Source organism: Bos javanicus, chromosome 29 (genome assembly GCF_032452875.1).
Source record: "Bos javanicus breed banteng chromosome 29, ARS-OSU_banteng_1.0, whole genome shotgun sequence".
Classification (NCBI taxonomy): domain Eukaryota; kingdom Metazoa; phylum Chordata; class Mammalia; order Artiodactyla; family Bovidae; genus Bos; species Bos javanicus.
The window spans coordinates 12,922,331-12,948,253 of record NC_083896.1 but is presented as its reverse complement, the minus strand read 5'-3'; the positions used below and the strand labels follow the sequence as shown (position 1 = coordinate 12,948,253).

The 25,923-nt window shown below is 40.2% G+C and overlaps 1 protein-coding gene across 2 annotated transcripts; it reads left to right on the top strand.

The window, feature by feature from the left end:
- The first annotated feature begins 1 nt into the window (after position 1).
- Positions 2-21,686, top strand: DDIAS (DNA damage induced apoptosis suppressor). Of its 2 annotated transcripts, none has more exons than XM_061406132.1 (6): positions 2-95; positions 7,761-7,861; positions 8,191-8,319; positions 16,303-16,464; positions 17,281-17,398; positions 18,496-21,686. In XM_061406132.1, coding segments are annotated over exons 2-6 (3,015 nt in total). In that variant the 5' UTR covers positions 2-95; positions 7,761-7,859; the 3' UTR covers positions 21,100-21,686. The 2 variants fall into 2 exon arrangements, with proteins under 2 accessions (XP_061262116.1, XP_061262118.1); XM_061406134.1 differs by lacking the exon at positions 2-95 and adding an exon at positions 96-171.
- Positions 21,687-25,923: the final 4,237 nt, after the last annotated feature.

Below are 25,923 nucleotides of genomic sequence, written 5' to 3'. Positions count from 1 at the left end.
GGAGATTCGATTGGAAGACATTCTCTAGCCGCTTGAGTCCTGGGTTTCCGCGTCAAGGAGCTTCGCCCGGGCAGGATTCTGGTCCTCTGCCTGAGGTGAGGAGGTGTGGGAGGAGATTTTCGGGGAGCAAGGGCCGGAGACTCCTAAGAAGACCCCTGCACGTCGTTCTGAGTGAGCATTCAGAATATTCTATGTTATTTTTTCAGGAGTCAGTCTCTTCTATAAAAGGGCGGTTATGAGAGTAGAAGAGTGAGAAGGTCAGTTCTTTTCATTTTAGACGGTGCTGTTGCAGTCAGTCAGAGAGCGTTTGTGTGTGCCATCGACCTGGAAACGGGTGTCTGGAACCCGAAATACAGGGAGGAAAAAGTTGCTACTGCAATTTTTGAGGTGCTCGGAGGCTCGTACACCGCTGGCTGCTATGCCCAGTAGTATCTGCTGGAAAGGGATCTTTTCCAAACTGCTTTGATGACTCAGAGGGACGAGTGCTCACTGAGCAGGGTGTCCAAACCAGAAACAAGTTTTCTAGGTACCTTCCTTGTCTCCTACCTCAAACCATACCAACCTCTAGAATATCTCAATCCATACACTTCTCGCCGGTTTTACTTTGGTTCAGCACAACTGCTTCATAAGTATGACTGTAGCCTCCCAGCTGGTTCTTTCAATTTCCTTACGTTCCAGTCCAGTCTCCACGTTGCTAGGCTGATAAAGTACAAATCTGATCAGGGCACTCCCCGTTAAAAACCTTGCCGTTGGTCGCTCCTGTTTGTCCTCAGGTTTAAGTCTAAACTCCTTAACGTGGTTAACGGGGCCTTTCTTGTCTGGCCTTTGCCTAGTACTCCAGCTTTGTTTTTCCACCTCTCCAGCCCTATGCTCAAGCCACATGGAATGTCCTTTTGAGTCCCTCAAATGCACAATTCTCCCTCACCTTCAGACCCCGTCTGAATCCCATCCCACCTAGTTCTTACTCATTCTTTAGGTCTCAATTTATGAAGCTTTCTAAATCAGGAAGGCTTTCATCATCCTGCAAAATTGGGTCACAAAGCACCCAGTAGTTACTTACTCATTCTACAGATAGTTTTTAAGTGTCTCCCTCTGTGCCAAGAACTTCTAGGTACTAGGATCACAATGCTGAACAAGATGTGAGATTCCTACCTAATGGAACTTAAACTTTTTATGTGTGGGCTTAAAAAGAATGAAGTGGAATCTATTTGAGTTAGGTTTGTCTGGGAACGCCTCTGAGGAGTTGACACTTAAATTGAGGCCTAGAAGATGAGAATGATCCAGCCATGCAATAGAAGAAAGGAAGAAAATTCCAGAGTGAACAGGTTATGTAAAGGCCTTAAAGCAGGAAAGAACTTAGCATCTTAATGTTCAAGAAACTAAGAAAAGGCCAGTGTTGCTGGAATGTATGCAGAAAGGACAGCTGCATGAGGTGATTTTTTTCTATCTGTAACCCTGTCCCCTTTCCCATCTCTGGAACTTTACCTGTCATAAGTACAATGAACAAACTGTGCTTGACACTATGAGTTTCCTGAGTAATGTTTTTAAAATACTTTTCATTAGTATTTCTCCAAACAAAACAGGTTTTGTCTGTTTTTTGCTTATTTGATTTTTTTTTAATCTCCTGCCTCCCTCTCCCTTTTCCAGAATTTTCATTTTAATGTCAGAAGATCATTTCTCAGGGACTTGTTATGACTGCCTTTAGAAAGATTAGACAAAGTATGCACCCTTGGAGGGAGACCATTAGACAGCTTTAATAAAGCAACTCAAAGTAACTATCCTTTCCATAGCTGAGGAGTCTGTCCTATAATATATGAAATGGGAAATCTGAGAGCAACAGAATGAGAAAGATTTTCTTGCAAAGCAAGAGCAGTTTCAGGACGAATGAAGAAAGGGAGAGGAGGTAGTCACATCCCCTTTTCTATATGCCATTAGAAGTGTGGGCCAGTTTTTTAAATGAGTGACTTCATCCTTTGGCCACAGTCTTAGACTAAATGAGTCACCCTGTTATATTTTCTCATGGTATAATGTACTTTTCCTGTATAGAATTTTCCACCTATCTCTTACTAGGCTATAGATCTAGTGACCAGGTAGGGACCTTGACTATTTTGTTCATCACTTATATTATTCCCATCACCTGGTATTTATCAGCTGCATAATAAATAATTGATAAATAAGTATATTGAACTTGGACTTCCCAGGTGATACTAGTAGTAAAGAATCTGCCTGCCAGTGCAGGAAACGCAAGAGTAATGGGTTCAATCCCTGGGTCTGGTAGATCTCTTGGAATAGGAAATGACAACCTGCTATGGTATTCTTGCCTGGAAAATTCCATGGACAGAAGAGCCTGGTGGGCTACGTCCATGGGGCCACAAACAGTCAGATGTGACTGAGCACATATTGAACTTATTAAATTGGAATATGGTTTGTTGACTGTGGTGGAACTGAAAGCAGTGTAATGCTGTATCACCATCCTCACCAATAAAATCAAGAAGAAAGATAAACCACAGGTAGATACCACATATGGAATTGTTCCCAAGTCTGTGATCATGTTTTCCTAACTTTAGTATTTACTCATTCCTCATGCTTCATTCAGTTGTCCATCAAACATGAATTCAATACTTTAAGTCAGGCACTAGAGACAGAGAGAAACAAAACAAACTAGATGACCAGAATCATAATGAAATACTATGAAAACAGCAAAGGGAATGACAGTTCAGTTCAGTTTAGTCGCTCAGTCATGTCCGACTCTCTGCGACCCCATGAATTGTAGCACACCAGGCCTCCCTGTCTATCATCATCTCCCGGAGTTCACTCAAACTCAGGTCCATCGAGTCGGTGACGCCATCCAGCGATCTCATCCTCTGTCGTCCACTTCTCCTCCTGCCCCCAATCCCTCCCAGCATCAGAGTCTTTTCCAATGAGTCAACTCTTTGCATCAGATGGCCAAAGTACTGGAGTTTTAGCTTTAGCATCATTCCTTCCAAAGAAATCCCAGAGCTGATCTCCTTTAGAATGGACTGGTTAGATCTCCTTGCAGTCCAAGGGACTCTCAAGAGTCTTCTCCAATACCACAGTTGAAAAGCGTCAATTCTTCGGCATTCAGCTTTCTTCACAGTCCAACTCTCACATCCATACATGACCACTGGAAAAACCATAGCCTTGACTAGACGGACCTTTGTTGGCAAAGTAATGTCTCTGCTTTTCAATATGCTCTCTAGGTTGGTCATAACTTTTCTTCCAAGGAGTACGCGTCTTTTAATTTCATGTCTGCAGTCACCATCTGTAGTGATTTTGGAGCCCCAAAAAATAAAGTCTGATACTGTTTCCACTGTTCCCCATCTATTTCCCATGAAGTGATGGGACCAGATGCCATGATCTTCGTTTTCTGAATGTCGAGCTTTAAGCCAACTTTTTCACTCTCCTCTTTCACCTTCATCAAGAGGCTTTTGAGTTCCTCTTCACTTTCTGCCATAAGGGTGGTGTCATCTGCATATCTGAGGTTCTTGATATGTCTCCCAGCAATCTTGATTCCAGCTTGTGCTTCTTCCAGCCCAGCGTTGCTCATGATATACTCTGCATATAAGTTAAATAAGCAGGGTGACAACAAACAGCCTTGACGTACTCCATTTCCTATTTGGAACCAGTCTGTTGTTCCATGTCCAGTTCTAACTGTTGCTTCCTGACCTGCATACAGGTTTCTCAAGAGGCAGGTCAGGTGGTCTGGTATGCCCATCTCTTGAAGAATTTTCCACAGTTGATTGTGATCCACACAGTCAAAGGCTTTGGCATAGTCGATAAAGCAGAAATAGATGTTTTTCTGGAACTCTCTTGCTTTTTCCATGATCCAGCGGATGTTGGCAATTTGATCTCTGGTTCCTCTGCCTTTTCTAAAACCAGCTTGAACATCTGAAGTTCACAGTTCACGTACTGCTGAAGCCTGGCTTGGAGAATTTTGAGCATTACTTTACTAGCGTGTGAGATGAGTGCAATTGTGCAGTAGTTTGAGCATTCTTTGGCATTGCCTTTCTTTGGGATTGGAATGAAAACTGACCTTTTCCAGTCCTGTGGCCACTGCTGAGTTTTCCAAATTTGCTGGCATATTGAGTGCAGCATTTTTATAGCATCATCTTTCAGGATTTGAAATAGCTCAACTGGAATTCTATAACGTCCACTAGCTTTGTTCATAGTGATGCTTCCTAAGGCCCACTTGACTTCACATTCCAGGATGTCTGGCTCTAGGTCAGTGATCACACCATTGTGATTATCTGGGTTGTGAAGATCTTTTTGTACAGTTCTTCTGTGTATTGCCATCTCTTAATATCTTCTGCTTCTGTTAGGTCCATACCATTTCAGTCCTTTATCAAGCCCATATTTGCATGAAATGTTCCCTTGATATCTCTGATTTTCTTGAAGAGATCTCTAGTCTTTCCCATTCTGTTGTTTTCCTCTATTTCTTTCTACTGATCACTGAGGAAGGCTTTCTTATCTCTCCTTGCTATTCTTTGGAACTCTGCATTCAGATGCTTATATCTTTCCTTTTCTCCTTTGCTTTTTGCAGCTATTTGTAAGGCCTCCCCCAGACAGCCATTTTGCTTTTTTGCATTTCTTTTCCATGGGGATGGTCTTGATCCCTGTCTCCTGTACTGTGTCACAAACCTCCATCCATAGTTCATCAGGCACTCTGTCTATCAGATCTAGGCCCTTAAATCTATTTCTCACTTCCACTGTGTAACAATAAAGGACTTGATTTAGGTCATACCTGAATGGTCTAGTGGTTTTCCCTACTTTCTTCAATTTAAGTCTGAATTTGGCAATAAGGAGCTCATGATCTGAGCCACAGTCAGCTCCCGGTCTTGTTTTTGCTGACTATATGGAGCTTCTCCATCTCTGGCTGCAAAGAATATAATCAATCTGATTTCGGTGTTGACCATCTGGTGATGTCCATGTGTAGAGTCTTCTCTTGTGTTGTTGGAAAAGGGTGTTTGCTATGACCACTGCGTTCTCTTGGCAAAACTCTTATTAGCCTTTGCCCTGCTTCATTCCGTAGTCCAAGGCCAAATTTGCTTGTTACTCCAGGTGTTTCTTAACTTCCTACTTTTGCATTCCAGTCCCCTATAATGAAAAGGACATCTTTTTTGGGTGTTAGTTTTAATAGGTCTTGTAGGTCTTCATAGAACCATTCAGCTTCAGCTTCTTCAGCGTTAGTGGTTGGGCCACAGAATGTGGTCCACTGGAGAAGGGAATGGCAAACCACTTCAGTATTCTTGCCTTGAGAACCCCATGAACAGTATGAAAAGGCAAAATAATAGGATACTGAAAGAGGAACTCCCCAGGTAAAATGTGCTACTGGAGATCAGTAGAGAAATAACTCCAGAAAGAATGAAGGGATGGAGCCAAAGCAAAAACAATACCCAGTTGTGGATGGGACTGGTGATGGAAGCAAGGTCCCATGCTGTAAAGCGCAATATTGCATAGGAACCTGGAATGTTAGGTCCATGAATCAAGGCAAATTGGAAGTGGTCAAACAGGAGATGGCAAGAGTGAACGTTGACCTTCTAGGAATCAGCGAACTAAAATGGACTGGAATGGGTGAATTTAACTCCGATGACCATTATATCTACTATTGCGGGCAGGAATCCCTTAGAAGAAATGGAGTAGCCATCATGGTCAACAAAAGAGTCCAAAATGCAGTACTTGGAATGACTAATAGTGACTGCCTTAAAGGATCTGATTTCATATTTGTCCACTGCCAATGGATGGAAAGTCTTTTTGCCATTTGCTGAGTTTACCAAGTGAAACGCAAATAATAAAAATACCTTAATGACCTTTTTCATTTCAGTTTTCAAATTTACCATTATTATAGTTTTCCGAACATACTTATTTCTCCACTAGAGGGCAATAAACCCTTAAATAATAACAATTTAACCAATTTCTTGCCTTTAAAAATATAGCAATTAGTGCTTACACAACTAATTTAGAAATTAATTTCCAAATATTTCTGCTTATATATGTTTTTCATTTACTGGTGACTTGATAGACCAGGCCTCTATCTTCATGAAACTTTCAGACTAATGAGGGTAGAACTAACAGAAACAAGGGAGCATGTATCGTCTGATATATACATTTTCATGATGGCATATATCAAAAGTGTGATTAGTACAATAAAGGAATAAAATGGATGATATCATGGAAACCAAGCAGAAGAGAGTATTTATTGAAATGAAAAGGGGCTCTCTACAGGGTAATGTTAAAGATTTAATGACGAGAATGAGAGCCAACTATTTGAAGAACTAAGGGAAAAGCTTTATAGACAAAGAGAAAAGTAAGAACAGAAGCCTGAAAAGAGAAGTTATTTTGTGCATTTAAGGAGCAGAAAGAAGGCTGGCATGGCTTGAAATGTTGTGATTAAAGATGGCAAGTGGGACAAAGTGAGGTCAAAGAGGTGGTACTAGATGAGCTAAGGCCTTACAGGCATTGTGGGGAATTGAAGCTTCATTTCAAACTACAAGATTTTAAGCAGATAAAAGACCACATTTTCAGGAGGGAGTTTTGCCCTGTTTTATCTCCCCTAGCTCATATATGGGCTTCTGTTGTGGCTCATGGTGAAGAATCTGCTTGCAGTGCAGGAGATACAGGTTCAATCCCTGGGTCAGGAAGATTCCCTGGAGGAGAAAATGGCATCCCACTCCAGTGTTCTTGACTGAAGAATCCCATGGACAGAGGAGCCTGGCAGTCTACAGTCCATGGGGTTGCAAAGAGTCAGATATGACTGAACAATTAACACTTTACTTTTAAGCACATGGGTAGCTGTACCACCATATTAACACTGTACCCAAACTGGATTTTAGAGATAATTCGGAAAAGATAACCTTTACTGACATACATTCCATCATTTGCCACTTGGCAAGAAGGAACTTGAAGTCAGTAGCACTAATAACAGCAGTGTTCTCTGGCCTGCCTTTCTACTATGTCACCTCCTCTACCTTATCCTTAGAGATTGCCATGTGGCCTAAGGTGACAGCCAAATCTAGGAATACATATCTGCTTTTGGTAGAACCTTATTAGTCATGTATACCTAAGGGTACAAAAGCAAGGACTTCAACAAGAATTAAGCAGGGTGAAATGTCTTTGCTTTTTCTTTTTTTGTTGTTTCCTATGCCCCCTTTAATAACATAAATCAGTGATTTATGTAAATCCATTTATCTATAATCTTTGTAAGTTTCCATCTTACTGCCTTCGGTGGCAAGATTTTATTTTCACAGAAATATTCTGGTTGATAGACAGGATTAGTGTCACTTTTAAGATATCCATTCCAAAATCACACTTATAAATTTGTGATCATCCTCAGGATGAGCTATATGTAAAAGATTTTTTTATGATTTTTAAACTAATGACTTTCACTTTATCAAAATTTACTGATGCCAGTCTCAGAACATTTCACCAATTTTCAGAAATTGAAAGCTTTTGCCATGTGTTTACAACTGAAAATTTATTGACATAGCTTTACCTTGAACATCCATGGATATGTTTATTTCAGAGCATTTACATTATGCTATATACAAACTAATCAGTTTTAAAATTTTTGATAAACCAACATTTGAATTTTTAAAAAGAAAATATAAAAGAGGTGAATTGCTATTTTATTGTTTTATTTCTCTGATGTGTTTTATACAAGGCTCATAAAGCACTTTGAACTCTCCTTTGATTTTTATTTTTCTATTTGTACACTCTAAAATGTCTTTTTTTCCCCTCTTCAGGTTGTATAACAATGTACCCAGCCCAAATACCGAAACCTAATGAAGTGATATTTTCCCGCTAAAAAGAACTGTTTCCCACCAGGTCAGGTTTAAACATTCATGTAAGTTCATTTACGTTCTTTCCTAATAATGGTAGAAACAAGTTCTGTATAGCTCTTCTTTAAAGATGTTGAAAGAAGTTAAATGATACCTTTCTTGAATTACCAGGGTAGAACATTTACTCAAAAACCCAATATTTGCTTGAGCTACTCTGTTTTAAGTCTTACTTTCTTAACTATGTAGAAAAAGAAAACTAGTTTTCCAGTATCCTGACACTTACTACAAAACCATCTATTGACTGTAGCGAAGGTTAGGTGATTTTCCTAAGAAATGAGTTATTCACATGCAGTTAAAGATTTGCCATTCATCCCACGGCTACTTTGTTTTGCAGGCCACAGTGGGAACACATGAATAGAAGAAGAAAATTTCTTCTTGCCTCAGTTCTTGCTCTCCAGAATTCTAGTTTTATATATCCTTCATGTCAAAAGTGCTTCTCTCGGATAATCCTGGTCTCCAAAAGGTAAAAATAAACCCTGAAAGTGTGAGAAGGAAAATATAAGAATTCGACCAACCACAGAATATACAGTACCAAAGTATTCACTGTTGGGGGGTGGGGGGTGTGGGATCCATGGATAAGTATACCTCTGCAGTTCAAACCTGTGTTGTTCAAGGGTCAGCTGTATGAAGTTAGTTTGGGGGGAACTTCCCTGATGGTCCAGTGGTTTAGAATCTGCCCTCCAATGCAGGGGATGCGGGTTTGATCCCTGGTCAGGAAAGTAAGATCCCACATGCAGTGGGGCAACTAAGCCTGTACACTATGACTACTGAGCCTGCATGCCCTAGAGGCCGCACACCACTACTACAAAGAAGCCTGCTTGCTGCAGCTAAGAACTAACACAGCCAAATAAATCAATACTTAAATGAACCCGCAGAAATTTTTTCAAGTTTGGTCTTCATTTGAGAAGATTATCATATGCATATATGTGTGGGCGTGTATGTGAATATGATAATTTCATATGAAGGAACAAACTTACATATACATAAATTACGAGCAAAGACAGCAACTCATTTGTCTATATAAACCATCCACCCAGCTCAAACTAGTAATTGCTGTTTACTTGCCAAGTCATGTCTGATTCTTGGCAACCCTGGATTACATCACACCAGGCTTCCCCGTCCTTCACTATCTCCTGAAGTTTACTCAAATTCATGTCCATTGAGTTGGTGACGCTCTATCTAATTACCTCACCCTCTGCCGCCTTTTTCTCCTTTTGCCTTCAATCTTTCTCATCATCAAAATCTTTTCCCACAAGTCATCTCTTTGCATTAGGGGGCCAAAGTTTTGGAGCTTCAGCTTCAGCATCAGTCCTTCCAATGAATATTCAGGATTGATTTCCCTTAGGATTGACTGGTTTGATCTTCTTCAGTCCTAGGGACTCTAAAGAATCTTCTCCAGCACCACAGTTTGAAAGCATCAGTTCTTTAGCTCTCAGCCTTCATTATGGTCCAACTCTCAACATCTGTACATGACTACTGAAAAGACCATAGCTTTTACTATATAGACCTTTGTCGCAAAGTGAGGTCTTTGCTTTTTCATATGCTGTCTAGGTTTATCGTAGCTTTCCTTCCAAGGAGCAAGTGTCTTTTAACTTGATGGCTGCAGTCACCCGTCCACGATTTTGGAGCCCAAGAAAATAAAATCTGCAACTGTTTCCATTGTTTCCCCATCTATTTGCCATGAAGTGATGGGACCGGGTGCCATGATCTTAGTTTTTTGAATGTTGAGTTTTAAACCAGCCTTTCACTCTCCTCTTTCACCCTCATCAAGAAGCCCTTTAGTTCCTCTTCGATTTCTATCATTAAAGTACCATCATCTGCATATCTGAGGTTGATATTTTTCCTGGCAGTCTTGATTCCAGCTTGTGAGTCATCCAGCCTGGCATTTCGCATCATATACTCTGCATATAAGTTAAATAAGCAGGGTGACAATACATAGCATTGATGTACTCTTTTCCCAACTTTGAACCAGTCAGTTGTTCAAAGTCCAGTTCTAACTGTTGCTGCTTGACCTGCATACAGGTTTCTCAGGAGACGGGTAAGGTGATCTGGTATTCCCATCTCTTTGAGAATTTTCTAGTTTGTAGTGATCCACATAGTCAAAGGCTTTAGCATAATCATTGAAACTAAAGTAGATGTGTTTTTGGAATTGTCTTGCCTTTTCTATGATCCAACAGATGTAGGCAATTTCATCTCTGGTTTCTCTGCCTTTTCTAAATCCAGCTTGCACATCTGAAGGTTCTCAGTTCATGTACCGGTGAAGCCTAACTTGAAGGATTTTGAGCATAATCTTGGTAATGTGAAATAAGTGCAATTGTACAGTAATTTTAGCATTCTTTGGCATTGCTCTTCTTTGGGATTGGAATGAAAACTGACCTTTTCCAGTCCGGTGGCCATTGCTGAGTTTTCCAAATTTCCTGGCATATTCAGTGCATTGCTATTCCATAAAAAGTGATATTTTGGATATAGGAGTGCCTTTAGAAATTAAATCAGGGACTGTGACTTGAATGTGTTGTCTCTACCCTTGCTTCTCAAAATGTGGTCTGAGGAACAGCTGCATCGACATCACCTGAGAGCTTGTTAGAAATGCAGAAACTTGGGCCTTGTCCCAGACATAGTGAATCAGGATCTTCGTTTTTAACAAGATCCCTAGGTGATTGATTTGCATATTGAAGTTTGTAAAGCTCTGATCTACTCCACACTAACATTTATTTCAGTTAAGGCTTAGCTTATTCCCAAAAGGATTAAAGGAAACTGCATAAATAAATAAATACCTTCATTTTACATATAATATAAAAATATATAATTTAGTATATATATTCATAATTGCTAATAATGCATTAACTCTCACTTTAGTTCAGTTCAGTCGCTCAGTCGTGTCCGACTCTGCGACCCCATGAATCGCGGCACACCAGGCCTCCCTGTCCATCACCAACTCCCAGAGTTCACTCAAACTCACATCCATCGAGTCGCTGATGCCATCCAGCCATCTCATCCTCTGTCGTCCCCTTTTCCTCCTGCCCCCAATCCCTCCCAGCATCAGTCTTTTCCAGTGAGTCAACTCTTCACATGAGGTGGCCAAAGTACTGGAGTTTCAGCTTTAGCATCATTCCTTCCAAAGAAATCCCAGGGCTGATCTCCTTTAGAATGGACTGGTTGGATCTCCTTGCAGTCCATGGGACTCTCAAGAGTCTTCTCCAATACCACAGTTCAAAAGCATCAATTCTTCGGCACTCAGCCTTCTGCACAGTCCAACTCTCACATCCATACATGACCACTGGAAAAACCATAGCCTTGACTAGATGGACCTTTGTGGGCAAAGTAATGTCTCTGCTTTTCAATATGCTATCTAGGTTGGTCATAACTTAGTAATGTGCTAATCCTAGTCTTTCTTAGGCTATCATTGATATTCTCTATTTATAAGATAGTTCATTCTTAACCATACCATTCCTATAGTTATCATCCAAGATGGAACTTCCGGCAAAGAATCCAAAGCCTTGGATTTGGTCATAAAAATCACTAACTTTGTCACCTTGGGCAACAATTCACCCCAATTTCCCAGTTTTGTGAATGGGGTAAATGCCTTGTTTACCTATCAAAACAAATAAAATATGAGTTTAGTTCAGTCACTCAGTCGTGTCCAAGTCTGCGACCCCATGAACCACAGCACGCCAGGCCTCCCTGTGCATCACCAACTCTCAGAGTTTACCCAAACCCATGTCCATTGAGTCGGTGAGGCCATCCAACCGTCTCATCCTCTATTGTCCGCTTCTTCTGCCCTCAATCTTTCTCAGCAGCGGGGTCTTTTCAAATGAGTCAACTCTTTCACATCAGGTGGCCAAAGTTTTGGAGTTTCAGCTTTAGCATCAGTCCTTCCAATAAACACCCAGGACTGCTCTCCTTTGGGATGGACTGGTTGGATCTCCTTGCAGTCCAAAGAACTCTCAAGAGTCTTCTCCAACACCACAGTTTAAAAGCATCAGTTCTTCGGCACTCAGCTTTCTTCACAGTCCAATTCTCACATCCATACATGACCACTGGAACAACCATAACCTTGACTAGACGGACCTTTGTTGACAAAGTAATGTCTCTGCGTTTCAATATGCTGTCTACGTTGGTCATAACTTTCCTTCGAAGGAGTAAGCATCTTTTAATTTCATGGCTGCAGTCACCATCTGCAGTGAGTTTGGAGCCCCCAAAAATAAAGTCAGACACTGTTTCCCCATGTATTTCCCTTGAAGTGATGGGACCAGATGCTATGACCTTAGTTTTCTGTATGTTGAGCTTTAAGTCAACTTCTTCACTCTCCTCTTTCACCCTCATCAAGAAGCCCTTTAATTCTTCTCTTTCTGCCGTAAGGGTGGTATCATCTGCATATCTGAGGTTATTGATATTTCTTCCGGCAGTCTTGATTCCAGCTTGTGCTTCCTCCAGCCCAGTGTTTCTCACGATGTACTCTGCATATAAGTTAAATAAGCACGGTAACAACATACAGCCTTGACGTCCTCCTTTTCCTATTTCGAACCAGTCTGTTCCATGTCCAGTTCTAACTGTTGCTTCCTGACTGCATACAGATTTCTCAAGAGGCAGGTCAGGTGGTCTGGTATGCCCATCTCTTGAAGAATTTTCCACAGTTTATTGTGATCCACACAGTCAAAGGCTTTGGCATAGTCAGTAAAGCAGAAATAGATGTTTTTCTGGAACTCTCTTGCTTTTTCCATGATCCAGCGGATGTTGGCAATTTGATCTCTGGTTCCTCTGCCTTTTCTAAAACCAGCTTGAACATCTGGAACCTCATGGTTCATGTATTGCTGAAGCCTGGCTTGGAGAATTTTGAACATTACTTTACTAGCGTGTGAGATGAGTGCAATTGTGCGGTAGTTTGAGCATTCTTTGGCATTGCCTTTCTTTGGGATTGGAATGAAAACTGACTTTTTCCAGTCCTGTGGCCACTGCTGAGTTTTCCAAATTTGCTGGCATATTGAGTGCAGCACTTTCACAGCATCATCTTTCAGGATTTGAAATAGCTCCACTGGAATTCCATCAGCTCCACTAGCTTTGTTCATAGTGATGCTTTCTAAGGCCCACTTGACTTCACATTCCAGGATGTCTGGCTCTAGGTCAGTGATCACACCATCGTGATTATCTGGGTCGTGAAGATCTTTTTTGTACAGGTCCTCTGTGTATTCTTGCCATCTCTTCTTAATATCTTCTGCTTCTGTTAGGTCCATACCATTTCTTTCCTTTATTGAGCCCATCTTTGTGTGAAATGTTCCCTTGGTATCTCTAATTTTCTTGAAGAGATCTCTAGTCTTTTCCATTCGATTGCTTTCTTCTATTTCTTTGCATTGATCGCTGAGGAAGGCTTTCTTATCTTTTCTTGCTATTCTTTGGAACTCTGCATTCAGATGCTTATATCTTTCCTTTTTGCTTCTCTTCTTTTCACAACTATTTGTAAGGCCTCCCCAGACAGCCATTTTGCATTTTTGCATTTCTTTTCCATGGGAATGGTCTTGATCTCTGTCTCCTGTACAGTGTCATGAACCTCCATCCATAGTTCATCAGGCACTCTATCAGATCTAATCCCTTAAATCTATTTCTCACTTCCACTATATAATCATAAGGGACTGGATTTAGGTCATACCTGAATGGTCTAGTGGTTTTCTCCACTCCCTTCAATTTAAATCTGAATTTGGCAATAAGGAGTCATGATCTGAGCCACAGTCAGCTCCCAGTCTTGTTTTTGCTGACTGTATAGAGCGTCTCCATCTTTGCCTGCAAAGAATATAATCAGTCTGATTTCATTGTTGGCCATCTGGTGATGTCTGTATGTAGAGTCTTCTCTTGTGTTGTCTGAAAAGGGTGTTTGCTATGACCAGTGAGTTCTCTTAGCAGAACTCTATTAGCCTTTGCCCTGCTTCATTCTGTATTCCAAGGCCAAATTTGCCTGTTACTCCAGGTGTGTCTTGACTTCCTACTTTTGCATTCCAGTCCCCTATGACGAAAAGGACATCTTTTTTGGGTGTTAGTTCTAAAAGGTCTTGTAGGTCTTCATAGAACCGTTCAACTTCAGCTTCTTCAGCATTACTGGTTGGGGCATAGACTTGGATTACTGTGATGTTGAATGGTTTGCCTTGGAAATGAACAGAGATCATTCTGTCATTTTTGAGATTGCATCCAAGTACTGTATTTTGGACTCTTGTTAACTATAATGGCTACTCCATTTCTTCTAAGGGATTCCTGCCCACAGTAGTAGATATAATTGTCATCTAAGTTAAATTCACCTATTCCAGTCCACCTTAGTTCACTGATTCCTAGAATGTCGATGTTCACTCTTGCCATCTCCTGTCTGACCACTTCCAATTTGTCTTGATTCATGGACCTAACATTCCAGGTTCCTGTGCAATATTGTTCTTTACAGCATCAGACCTTGGTTCTATCACCAGTCCCATCCACAACTGGGTGGTTTTGCTTTGGCTCCATCCCTTCATTCTTTCTGGAGTTATTTCTCCACTGATCTCCAGTAGCATATTGGGCACCTACTGATCTGGGGAGTTCATCTTTCAGTATCCTATCTTTTTGCCTTTTCATACTGTTCATGGGGTTCTCAAGGCAAGAATACTGAAGTGGTTTGCCATTCTCTTCTCCAGTGGACCACATGCTGTCAGACCTCTCTACCATGACCCAGCCATCTTGGGTGGCCCCACCTGGCATGGCTTAGTTTCATTGAATTAGACAAGGCTGTGGTCCGTGTGATTAGACTGGCTAGTTGTCTGTGATTGTGGTTTCAGTCTGTCTGCCCTCTGATGCCCTCTTTCAGCGCCTACCGTCTTACTTGGGTTTCTCTTACCTTGGTTGTGAAAACGTTTATAAATTGTAAAACACTGATGCATATTAATTCTAAGGTTTGCTAAGAATTTTGCATTAGACTTGAATGCATTATTAATACATAATGTTTGAACAAGTTCTAATATATGTTTAAAACATTTAAAACACTAATTCATTTCACTAGAGCTTGGTACTAGTGAGGTTTTATCACCCTAGTAAGTGGATTACCTTCATTTATTCTATGCCCAGAATACAACACAAACTCCAGCCAATTTGGGTAAGATTATATGAATGGATTGTCACAGTTCCATTACCATTGTGGATAAAAAAATAATTAGCACAAATGTAATGCGGGCGAATCAGTAATTTACATGAAGGATTAACCTTTGTTCAAAATAGTCACCTTGTGAGTCATGGAATTTAGGCTCCCCCTAGTGGCTATCTCGGAGAAGGCAATGGCACCCCACTCCAGTACTCTTGCCTGGAAAATCCACGGACAGAGGAGCCTGGTAGGCTGCAGTCCATGGGGTCGCTAAGAGTCGGGCACGACTGAGCGACTTCACCTTCACTTTTCACTTTCATGCATTGGAGAGGGAAATGGCAACCCACTGCAGTGTTCTTGCCTGGAGAATCCCAAGGGCAGGGAAGTCTGGTGGGCTGCCGTCTCTGGGGTCGCACAGAGTCGGACTCGACTGAAGCGACTCAGCAGCAGCAGCAGTGGCTATCTGGAAGCAATCAAATTTATACCGCTATGTTTTAACATTATTTTCTGTTTGCACTTTTCCACTTTTTTTAAGCCAAATCATTAGCAACATGAAGAAAAAACATTCTAGGATTAACCATTACCAAAGATGTTTTAAGGGGTCAGTTTGCTAAACTAAGAATGTTAAAGATGGGTAGCAGAATTCCAAAATAGTACAAACAACTAGAAAAGAGGGAAACATAAGCAGAAGTGGCAGTAAACCAATATTTAATCATAAGAGAGCAGCAGACTAAACACATTAATTTGACAAAATCTATACTAGACTCTTTAACTTTATTTCTTATACTTTGCCTCATTTTATCCTTCTTCAGTCCTGGATTTCACAGATGAGTAAGTCTAAGTTTAAAGATCTTAATATGTATTCCAAGACCAGAGAGCTAGTGCATTACAGTAGTGTTATACTTGACACACAGTATTTTTTTTATAAGAAAGACTTTGACCATAATTGCAACACAAGTTAAACAAGATGTTTTGTACCTAGTTTCTGTAATCTAATAAATTCTCAACATATTTCAATGAATTTTTAAAAAGTTAAGTTATCCTTATCATAGTGAGAAAAATATGACTAGGAACTTTATAAATATTTAAAGATTACTCATTGTTCTTTGAACAGAAGGTAGACATTAAATTTTAGGTCTTCTCTTGGTGTAGCATTTACTTCGCTATATTTAGTTTGCCCCCACCAGTAAAAGTAACTTATAAATAGAGAAAATTTAAAAGAGGTTGATCTGAAATCATTTTACAATGTAAGTTGTACATTTTGTACAGAAAATATTTTAATCTTCACTTTGCCAGATTTATTTTACATCACAAAAAAAGTTAGTGAACATCTCTTTTTTCCCTGCACTTTTCCAGGTCTAATTGTCCAAAATGTGGCTCTACTAGTGAAGCTGAAAATGCCATTTACAGATACAAGCTTTCCTTAAAAGTTGCAGAATCAAACAAATTATTTGGCGTTACTGTATTTGGAAGCTGCTTAGATGCATTTTTTGGTCTCACAGCCACTGGTTTGCACAGGTAAGAATATTTAAAGCATTCTTTTCCTAGCCACGTACATCAAGTTTGAAGATATGTGTTTTTAAAATAATATGCATTTAGTAAAAAGATGATCCCTTGACCTCAAATCATCAGTTCATTTAAAAAGATAAGAAAGAAAGAGAAAGATGTTTATTTTATGAATACATTTTGTGATAATGTTAAACCATGCTCCTTTTATTCAGACCAACTAAACTGTAATTAGAGTATTAAATTACAAAACTTTAATCCAAGTTAGAGAAATATAGACGAAGAAAGTAAAATCATTTCAAACTGAAGGATTATTCAAATCAAGTGGCTAAGGTCTCTTGAGGTAGAAGAAGCTATTTGAAGGAATATTTACATATCAGAAGTTGAAATTTTGTCATTTATTTCATTTGCATTGCAACTTCATCTGCATAGTTGGACCTGTTAAGATGTTGTCCTGACAATGTAAGTGTATATATAGAGAGAAAATCTCTGTCCATCTCCTTGTAGCTGTGAGCAAACTGATTTGAAGAAAGGAAAAGCCAAGGACCACAGCCAGGATTGCCAGCGATGGGGAAAGACTTCCCTCTACACTGAGGAGAAGGGCTAAAGATCCCACCACTTCTCCCAGTGCCACTTTTAGAATAATTGCTAGGCCTGGTTACTAGACAGGCATCTACTTTATTCACACTTGATCAACTGCTTTTGTCTTTCTAGGCTATAGGAATTCAGAGGGAACAAAACACCTAGCTGTTAAAGTCACATTTCTTTTTTCTATATGTAACTTAAAAGTTTCATGCTCTCCCATTTTTTATTTTCTTTTCAATTAAGGTACATTCAGGATCCCAGTGAAATACCAGAAACTCTGGGCAGTGATACAACCCAAAACCTATTAACTAAAGCAGTGGAAACTTGCTTTGTCGGACAAAACTTTGTTTTTGGAGTGACGGTAATTGAGACTAGTTTGTTCTTAGTATTATGCTAATATTTCCATTGTAGTGAAACTTTTAATTTTCTAAGTAGTTTTTAGGAGTCATAAATGTGAGGGCCTGTAGAAACCCTTTAAACTACATAAAAATAGGCTATAGGTGATCCTTTAAAACATCATGTATATGACAAGTTCCTCTTTCAAAAGCTAGAAGAGCCCTGTTGAAAGGCTTTCAGAGTTTTAGAAATCTAAATTTATTATAAATTCATAAGCGTTAGGTATTTTGTTTTGATATTTGGTATTTACTGTGCTCTCTAAATTCGGTTTAGATTCTATAGTAAAACTTTGATCAACTCTTATCTACAAAAAGGAGGAGGGAAATAACATTGAAAGCAAAGTAACTGAGTACTGATAACTCTTAGAATAGGTTAGGAAGGATGGTCTTATGTAAAAGTGACTGTAGAAAAAGTCTAAAGAACGTGCTGACTCTTAAGGAATAATCTTTTTCTGTCTCTTGTATGCTAACGGGAACAAATGAATATTTTGCCTGTATTGCGATCAGGGCTTTAAAAAGGGAACACAGCACTTCACAACTGAACAGTGAGAAAACCCAAAGGGAAGTTGAAACTAGGAGCTACAGAGGTTTTCTGTGTTAAAATCTTAGATGCCTCTTTTTCTCGTTTTTTGTTTTCAGCAATATAAGAACATTCCTTTAAACATTCAAAGTTTATGGAAGCTAGTGAGAAATGTAATAGTAACTACCATTTATTGAACAACAACTATTTGCTAAGCACCACAATTTTTTGTGTGTTATTGCTAATATAATAATCCTGCCTTTGTATCCTTACTTTATAAATGAAAAAACTGAGGCTCCTAATAACTTATCCAAAGTCCCCACATTAGGAAATGTTTGGAACAGAATTTGAAGACAAGTCTCTTTACTCCCAGGTTTATTTCCCCATAATTATAATTCCATATAACCCTATCATGCTAGAGGAATTGAATTATGGGGGTGGGAGTTATAGCTACATCTGTTTTAACCTTTTAAATCCCTGTTTCATGTTTAAGTCCAAGGAAGAAAAATTTATGCTCATTAAATTCATTTACTTCTTTCACAGAATTTTGAAAACCAGCATGGAAAAGGTCCAGGTTCCAGTAACTTCTCAGAGCAGTGCTCAGACCGCAAGAGAGTAGTTAAAGCACTCGTAGCTTGCCAGATCATTCCACCAGACCCAAGTGTTGTAGGCTTCACTGTCATTGACTATTTCCGTCGGCTTTTGAAGCTTTCTGCTGTCAGGAAACTTCGCTGTGGCTCCCAGACACCTAATAGCCACTTACTTGCTTTAGAAAGTTCGAATAGCGATCTCAGCAGCTTATGTGGCCCTGACAGCAGTTCTTGTTTTGAGCCCCATGACAAAGATTATTTTCCAGGATTCTGGCAGCTATCACTAGAACTCACTTCTGTTGTTTCACAACTAACAGATGATGGTTTTTCAGCTTCGGAACAAAGCAAGGCCATTGGTACTCTTCACCAGAACAGAAAGTGCATCTCCTCTGCAGAGGCCACTGGTTCCAATAGCTGCCTTGATACCATTCAGGGCTCATGGAGCCTTGTTTCACATATGGACAAAAAGAGTTCAGCACTAAAGTTAGATGAAGAACCTGGCCTACAGGCTAATCAGCCAAGTGCAATTCATAGCAATCATCATGAAATTGGAGTTCCTGGCTCTAATTTATTCCCTATGAAAGTACAGGAGCGATTTGAACCGAGGAATACAAAATCCTTCCACAGTGCAGTGGAAGTTACATATTCTCAGCATGAGATAACATGTCACCAGAATCAGGAGGTAGATACCCTCCCTAGCTTTCAGCAGAGATATATGTGTTATCCATCTTCATCACTCAGACTTGAGGAAATAGCCAGTGGTTCCCAGGACTGTGACCTTGAGATCTGGGATGACCTGCCACTCTCTGAAAGCCTAAACAAATTTCTGGCAGCTATCGAAAGTGAAATCGCTGTAAACCAGACAGATGCCAGCAGCAGGAAATGTCGTCTAGATAATGACATCAGTAAACTACATGTGGACCACAGCAGGTTATCACTGACTCCACAAAGAACCCCTGGAGCCTTGCATACACCACGTATAGCCTTAAGGTCACCACCAGCAACAGTCAAAGCAAACTCCAGCAGAGAGAACTTCCTTTCCAACCATGAAGCAAATCCAAGTCCTTGCATTCATAAGGAATCACAGCCAGAGAACAGAGCAGAGGCTCTCTCTTTTAGTGGTAATAAAAGAGATATTTCTGAACATTCTCTACCAAATGTTCATCTGTCAGCTCTGTTTCCATCTTCAAAAGGCTCAGGCACAACAGTTGCTCTTAAGTCTACGAGAATTCTACCATGTGAGACTGAAATTTCATGTAAGCACAATACTTCAGAGGCTGACCATTCTTGTCTCAGCAGCAAATATAATAATGGATGTGGAGAAAAATCACTTTCAGAAATGAGTGAAAAGTTGACAACTTTGCATTCTAGGAGGTATAATGTTGTTTCCAACTTTCCCAGCTTAGAAAATAAACAATACTGTAGGCGGCCAAAGAATCAGGGCAACAGTTTGACAATTTGCAGGAAACTCACATATCCTTTAGAAGCTCTTCACAGTACTCCAAATAGAAGTATGAATATATTGAGAGAAATGCTTTATGAACACACTGGTAATAACCTAACACAGAACTGTTCTACTGGTCATGAAGGCAGTTACAATGCTTCTGTGGATCTCTTTGATGATAGTCCTAAAGAGATGGACATTGTAACAGAAATGACCAAAAGGTCACAGGATATTTTCTTACAGTGGGGAAAGTCTTTGGCAGAAAGTCATCATACAGAATCTGATTTTTCACTGAGATCACTTTCTGAAAACTCCAGCCAGTCATCACAAAAATTATCCTTGCAAAACACATCTGCCTCTCTCTATCCAAGAACCTGTTCCTCTCCACCTCATTTTCAGTCAGATTCAGAATATGATATTGAATATAGCCAAGACTTTGTTCCGTGTTCACAGTCAACTCCAGTTACTGGATTCCACCAAAGTAGGATTCATGGGATGAAAGGAGCTTTCCAAAAATTACCTGCCTTTTATTTGGGTCTTGATGCCAACTATAAAAAAACAAGGATTTCCTCTGCAAATGACGCACAGCAGGCCACCCCTGTCTGTCCAAAAAATATAAAGACACCTGGCAAGAAATCCAGAAGCCCTACTGTATCTGGTACACCACCAGAGGTCTCCAACAACCATCCTGTCACTGAGTGCCTTGAAACTGACGCTGACGAGTGGGTCCCTCCTACCACACAAAAAGTGTTTCCTTCAGATATGCTTGGATTCCGGGCCACGGGTCTAAAGAAACGCCATGCCGCTTATAATTCTCCTGATCAAAATGAGTTACCAAGAAAAAAACTGAAATATGGCAAGCAAAGAACTGGTAAATGCTTAATTAAGAAGGAGTTAAATTTAAAGACTATGCTTACAGCAGCAGTTAGAAAACAGAAAACTCCTGACTGTAACAATATAAGGTCAGGCTGGATTTCTAAAGAGTCAGTTTGGGGACGTGGTTCTTGTGCGGAAGTCAAATGTTGCCTTCCATTTTCAGAAAACTGGTCACCTTCAGCACCTGAAAGTAAAAGTGCGTGGTCTCCTGAACTCTTCTCACAAAATGTCACCTAAACCCAATTTCTGAGCTTTTAAAGGTACATCTCTGTAAACTCTGCCTCCAGTGTCATGGAAAGCAGACTTACCATTTTGAAGACTTGAAGCAAATAGAAAAGAGGTGCTATTAATGCCTATAAACAAGGGGAAGCCATTGTTTTTCCCAGTGTTTTATCCAGAATGCTCTGATTTCAGATAATTTGGCACTTTATCTTGTATTGTTGATTGTACTTAAGTAATATTGTTAATTTTGCTTGTTAAAAGTATTTGTTAAATCACACATACATGCAGAAATAAAGCTTTTGCAGACCAAAACTTAGTCCTTCTTCGTTGTTCAACTTAGATCAGAAAATGCCTGCCAACTACTGTTGGGTTTATGATACAAAGCTACAAGATCACTTATCTCAAAAGATTTTAGTCTACTAGGTAAGACAGAAATATAATAGACAATTTCAATACAATACAATTAACACAATGATGGAACTTTTTTAATGGATATTACATTTACGTTGCTCTGGGAGCGTGGTAGATAATCAGTTAACCCAGCAGCATCTGTGGGCTTTGACTCAGAAGAAGGATCAATAAAGACTGAATTAAATGTGAAACCGTCACTATTTTATTTAGTCTGTATTTTTTTAATCCTTCGGAGGAGCCTGCTAGGCTATACTGCCCATGGGATTACAAAGTCACACTCAACTGAGCAACTTCACTTTACTACATGCTAGGCACTGTGCCAGGTGCTGGGAACTCAAAAATGAAAGTCAAGGCCCTTTACCTCAAGAAACTCATGGTCTAGACGAATAAACAAGCCATTAGTATCAATGAGTTCTATGATAGGAAGATAATCTCAAAGGGCTAATAATGAGCAAAAATGGGGAAATCTACATTCAAGTCCTTAGCATCATGTCACCTGTGCCCCGTAAAGATCTGTTCTGTGCATAAGTTTCCCCTAGTGGCTGAGCAGGGGCTGCTCCTCATTGTGGTGCACAGGCTTCTCATTGCAGAGCACAGGCCACAGTAGTTGCAGCACTCACGTTCAGTAGTTGTGGCACGTGAGCTTAGTTGCTCCGTGGTATTTGAAGTCTTCCCAGACCAGGGATCAAAACTTCGTCCTCTGCACTGGCAGGCAAATTCTTATCCCCTGTACCACCAGGGAAGTCCATGCACCCCGTAAAAAAATTTTTATGTGTCTCCAGTCAGCTGCCTTTGCCATTCCCCACAGTAGCTGCTCCAAATCTTCACTCTTCATGCCACCGACCAACCTACTCTCCTTGCCTCGTACTTCATGGAGATCACCTGGTATTCCCTTGCCTTCTCACACCCATGCTTTGCAACTTGTCTGTATCTCGTCACCCACAACTTCTATCCTATAATCTCCGAAAATAATGAACACTGCCTCCTGTCTTTCTGTTTGGGCTGTTGCCATTATACCCATCTTCAATATTATCTAATGTTTGCTGCTGCTAAGTCACTTCAGTCGTGTCCGACTCTGTGCGACCCCATAGACGGCAGCCCACCAGGCTCCCCCGTCCCTGGGATTCTCCAGGCAAGAACACTGGAGTGGGTTGCCATTTCCTTCTCCAATGCATGAAAGTGAAAAGTGAAAGAAGTCGCTCAGTTGTGTCTGACTCTTAGCGACCCCATGGACTGCAGCCTACCAAGCTCCTCCATCCATGGGATTTTCCAGGCAAGAGTACTGGAGTGGGGTGCCAATGCCTTCTCCAATCTAATGTTTAGCCCATATTTAAGTTTTTTTACTTGTCCCTACATCATCTTGTAATTGTTGATGTTTAACCAGGATTTCATTAAAGTGACCCCATGGTTTTCGATTATGTCTCATCTCATTTTCTAGAACATAATTAGATATAAGGTTTTAATGGAGATATTTCATAGGTTTATGTTGTGCCTTTCATATTGTATTACATTAGGAGACACAATGTCAAGTGGCCCCACTATTAGTAATGTCAGATAATAAGATTGCTTGCTTACGATGTTGCCTACCAGATCTCTATTGTTCAGGTACTTTTTTTTTAAGAGTAAAGAGGGGATTTCCCTGGTGGTCCAGTGGTTAAGAATCTGCCTTCCAGTGGGGGGAACACAAGTTTGACCCCTGGTCAGGGAACTAAACTCCCACATGCCATGGGGCAACTAAGCCCAGGCATGCTGTGAAGACTCAGCACAGCCAAAAGAAAAAGAGTAGAGTCGGTATTAGAGAATTCCCTGGAAGTCCAGTGGTTAGGATTCTGCACTTTCACTTTGAGGACCTGCTGTTCAGTCCCTGGTTGGGGAACTAAGATCCCACAAGTCCCTCAGCATGGCCAAAAAAAGTTATAGTTGTCTACTAGTGGTGTTAAGTGAATCTGTTTTCCCCACTCTCCAGTATTTACTCAAGAATTTTTATTTTCTCAAATGCAGTCAATTTCACTCATTATTATTTTTGATGCTCCATGTAATAGTTGCTCCCGCATTTCTGTCTACTATTTTTTATAGCTAGTCTTGACCAAAAAAAAAAGTCACTGTCAAATTTCACGTCACTCACTATTCAACCTACTGAAATTTGTTCTCTCTCCCCACCCCCAGTGGCTATGGTGTTGGTAGTTTTCTAACCCTCAAATCCAACGGATTTGTCATTCCATATTCTATTTGATCTCTTTGCACTCTATTTCCAAGATAACATTTTTGTGGTTTCTGGTTTCTCCTAGACTCTAATCAGGCATGCCTGCAGGGATTTTTGTTTTGTTTTTACAGGGCTTTTATAAACGATTTTTAAATGTACTATAAAATCCATGGTCCCATATAAGGTAGAGTGGTTTGTTGGTGCATATTTAGAATAATGGATAAGGAAAAGGAGTATGTTTATTGCCCAATCAGTGATGTGAAGGGTCTTTCTAGTATATAGGCCAAGGATATAGTCTCTTTATGTTCTTTAATATCAAGTGTGCCGTTCCTGGCTAATTTCATATCTCCCACTGTGATTAGAGTAGTAATGCGGTTACTATTGTACTGAACTATGTAGAGCTTAACTCTACAGTTCCCTAGTATCATTTATTTAATGCTGGTTACATCTTTACTCATGATGGTATATCCATTGTGCCATTATGAGTACTGCTGCTGCTGCTAAGTCGCTTCAGTCGTGTCCGACTCTGTGCGACCCCAGAGACGGCAGCCCACCAGGCTCCCCCGTCCCTGGGATTCTCCAGGCAAGAACACTGGAGTGGGTTGCCATTTCCTTCTCCAATGCATGAAAGTGAAAAGTGAAAGTGAAGTCGCTCAGTCGTTCCTGACTCTTAGCGACCCCATGGACTGCAGCCTACCAGGCTCCTCTGTCCATGGATTTTCCAGGCAAGAGTACTAGAGTGGGGTGCCATTGCCTTCTCCGATTATGAATACTAGCTTCCAGTAACAAAGATTATTACTCTGTTTCATTGATAATTACCAAAAATGCAAGTCTCACCCACAGAATACAGGAAAATGTGAATAATAAGTCATTTCCTAGTTACATTTAGCCGTTGGACTTTTCTAACATAAACATAGAATATGTATTCTAACCATGTCTTCTCTTGAACTTTTTAGGCTACAGTTATTACATTCCTAAACTGTGATCTCTTAGCCACACCCAGGAAGAAGAATACAGAGGTACACGGTGAAGCAAGAAGAGTAGTTTCATTTGTGCAAGGAATGTCCATTTCTCCACCAGCAAGGCTTAAGCCCAAGCCTAGAGAGCAAAATGTCACCGTCAGTTAGAAATGAGAGGACACTGACTGGAAGAGCCAGTTGGCATAGCAGAGCAACAGTCTTGAAAGGCTTCAGGTAAGATGGCCTGTGCTGACACACAGCACAGAACCTGCAGAGAGGGTAGAGTGATCTCCCTGGTGCTAGTGAAGGGAGGTGGACAGAGTTAAGAACAGTGTCCCCAACCTCACAAATCTGGGCTCTGTAGACCAGAGACAGTACAGGAGTTGGAAAACACAGACCAATGGGAGCCAGAGCACAGGCCACATAACTCAATTTCAAGGCTAAATTCCTGTTTCATTGCTATTAATGCTTTTTTCCCTGAAATCTAATTATTAATGTACTACATTAGTTTTGTCTTTGTTCATATTTGTGAGAGGTGATTTTTTTGTTTTGTTTTAAATCTTCCTGTATCTTTATGTTTTCGAATGAGTTGGGTTTTCTTTTATTGTCCAGTTTGACAATCTTTGTCCTCCACCTGGAATATTTCCTTTCTTTTTCGATGGTTTGGTAGCCCAAAGCCCTGAATTCACCCTGTGTCCAATATGAGAGTCACCTAAAAGCACTATTCTGGCAGCTCAGTCTCATACTATTGTGTGAAAGAAATATTGCTTCAGCCAGTAGAAATGTTCCACTCCAGACCCAAGGGACTAGGGTAGGGTCCCTTCTTACTCAGATCTTAGAGGTACTGTCTGATCATCCCCTTATATCATGCTTGACTCCTTCCATATCTTCCTACCTTTTAAGAGATGATGGCTCTTAGTATTCTGTTATTGGCCCTTCTACTCTTTGGTTGACTTTTTCCACTCATGTACAGTTACCACTCACAAGCTGTTGAATTCAAAGTCTTACCTTTTATCTAGACTTTCTCCTGAGGCCAAACTTGTATGTTAGTTTTTTTGTCATTCAATTCAAAATGTTTTATAATTTCCGTGAGTTCATTGACCCATGGCGTGTTTTGTTTTGTTTTGTTTTTACAAATAGTGTTTATTTCCAACTGACTTCTTTATCTGTGTCTAATCTACTTTTCTACCTATCTGTTGAGTTTTTCTTTCAAAAATTATGTATTTTCTAAAAGCTGGATTTTCAAATTTACTGTATCACATCTTA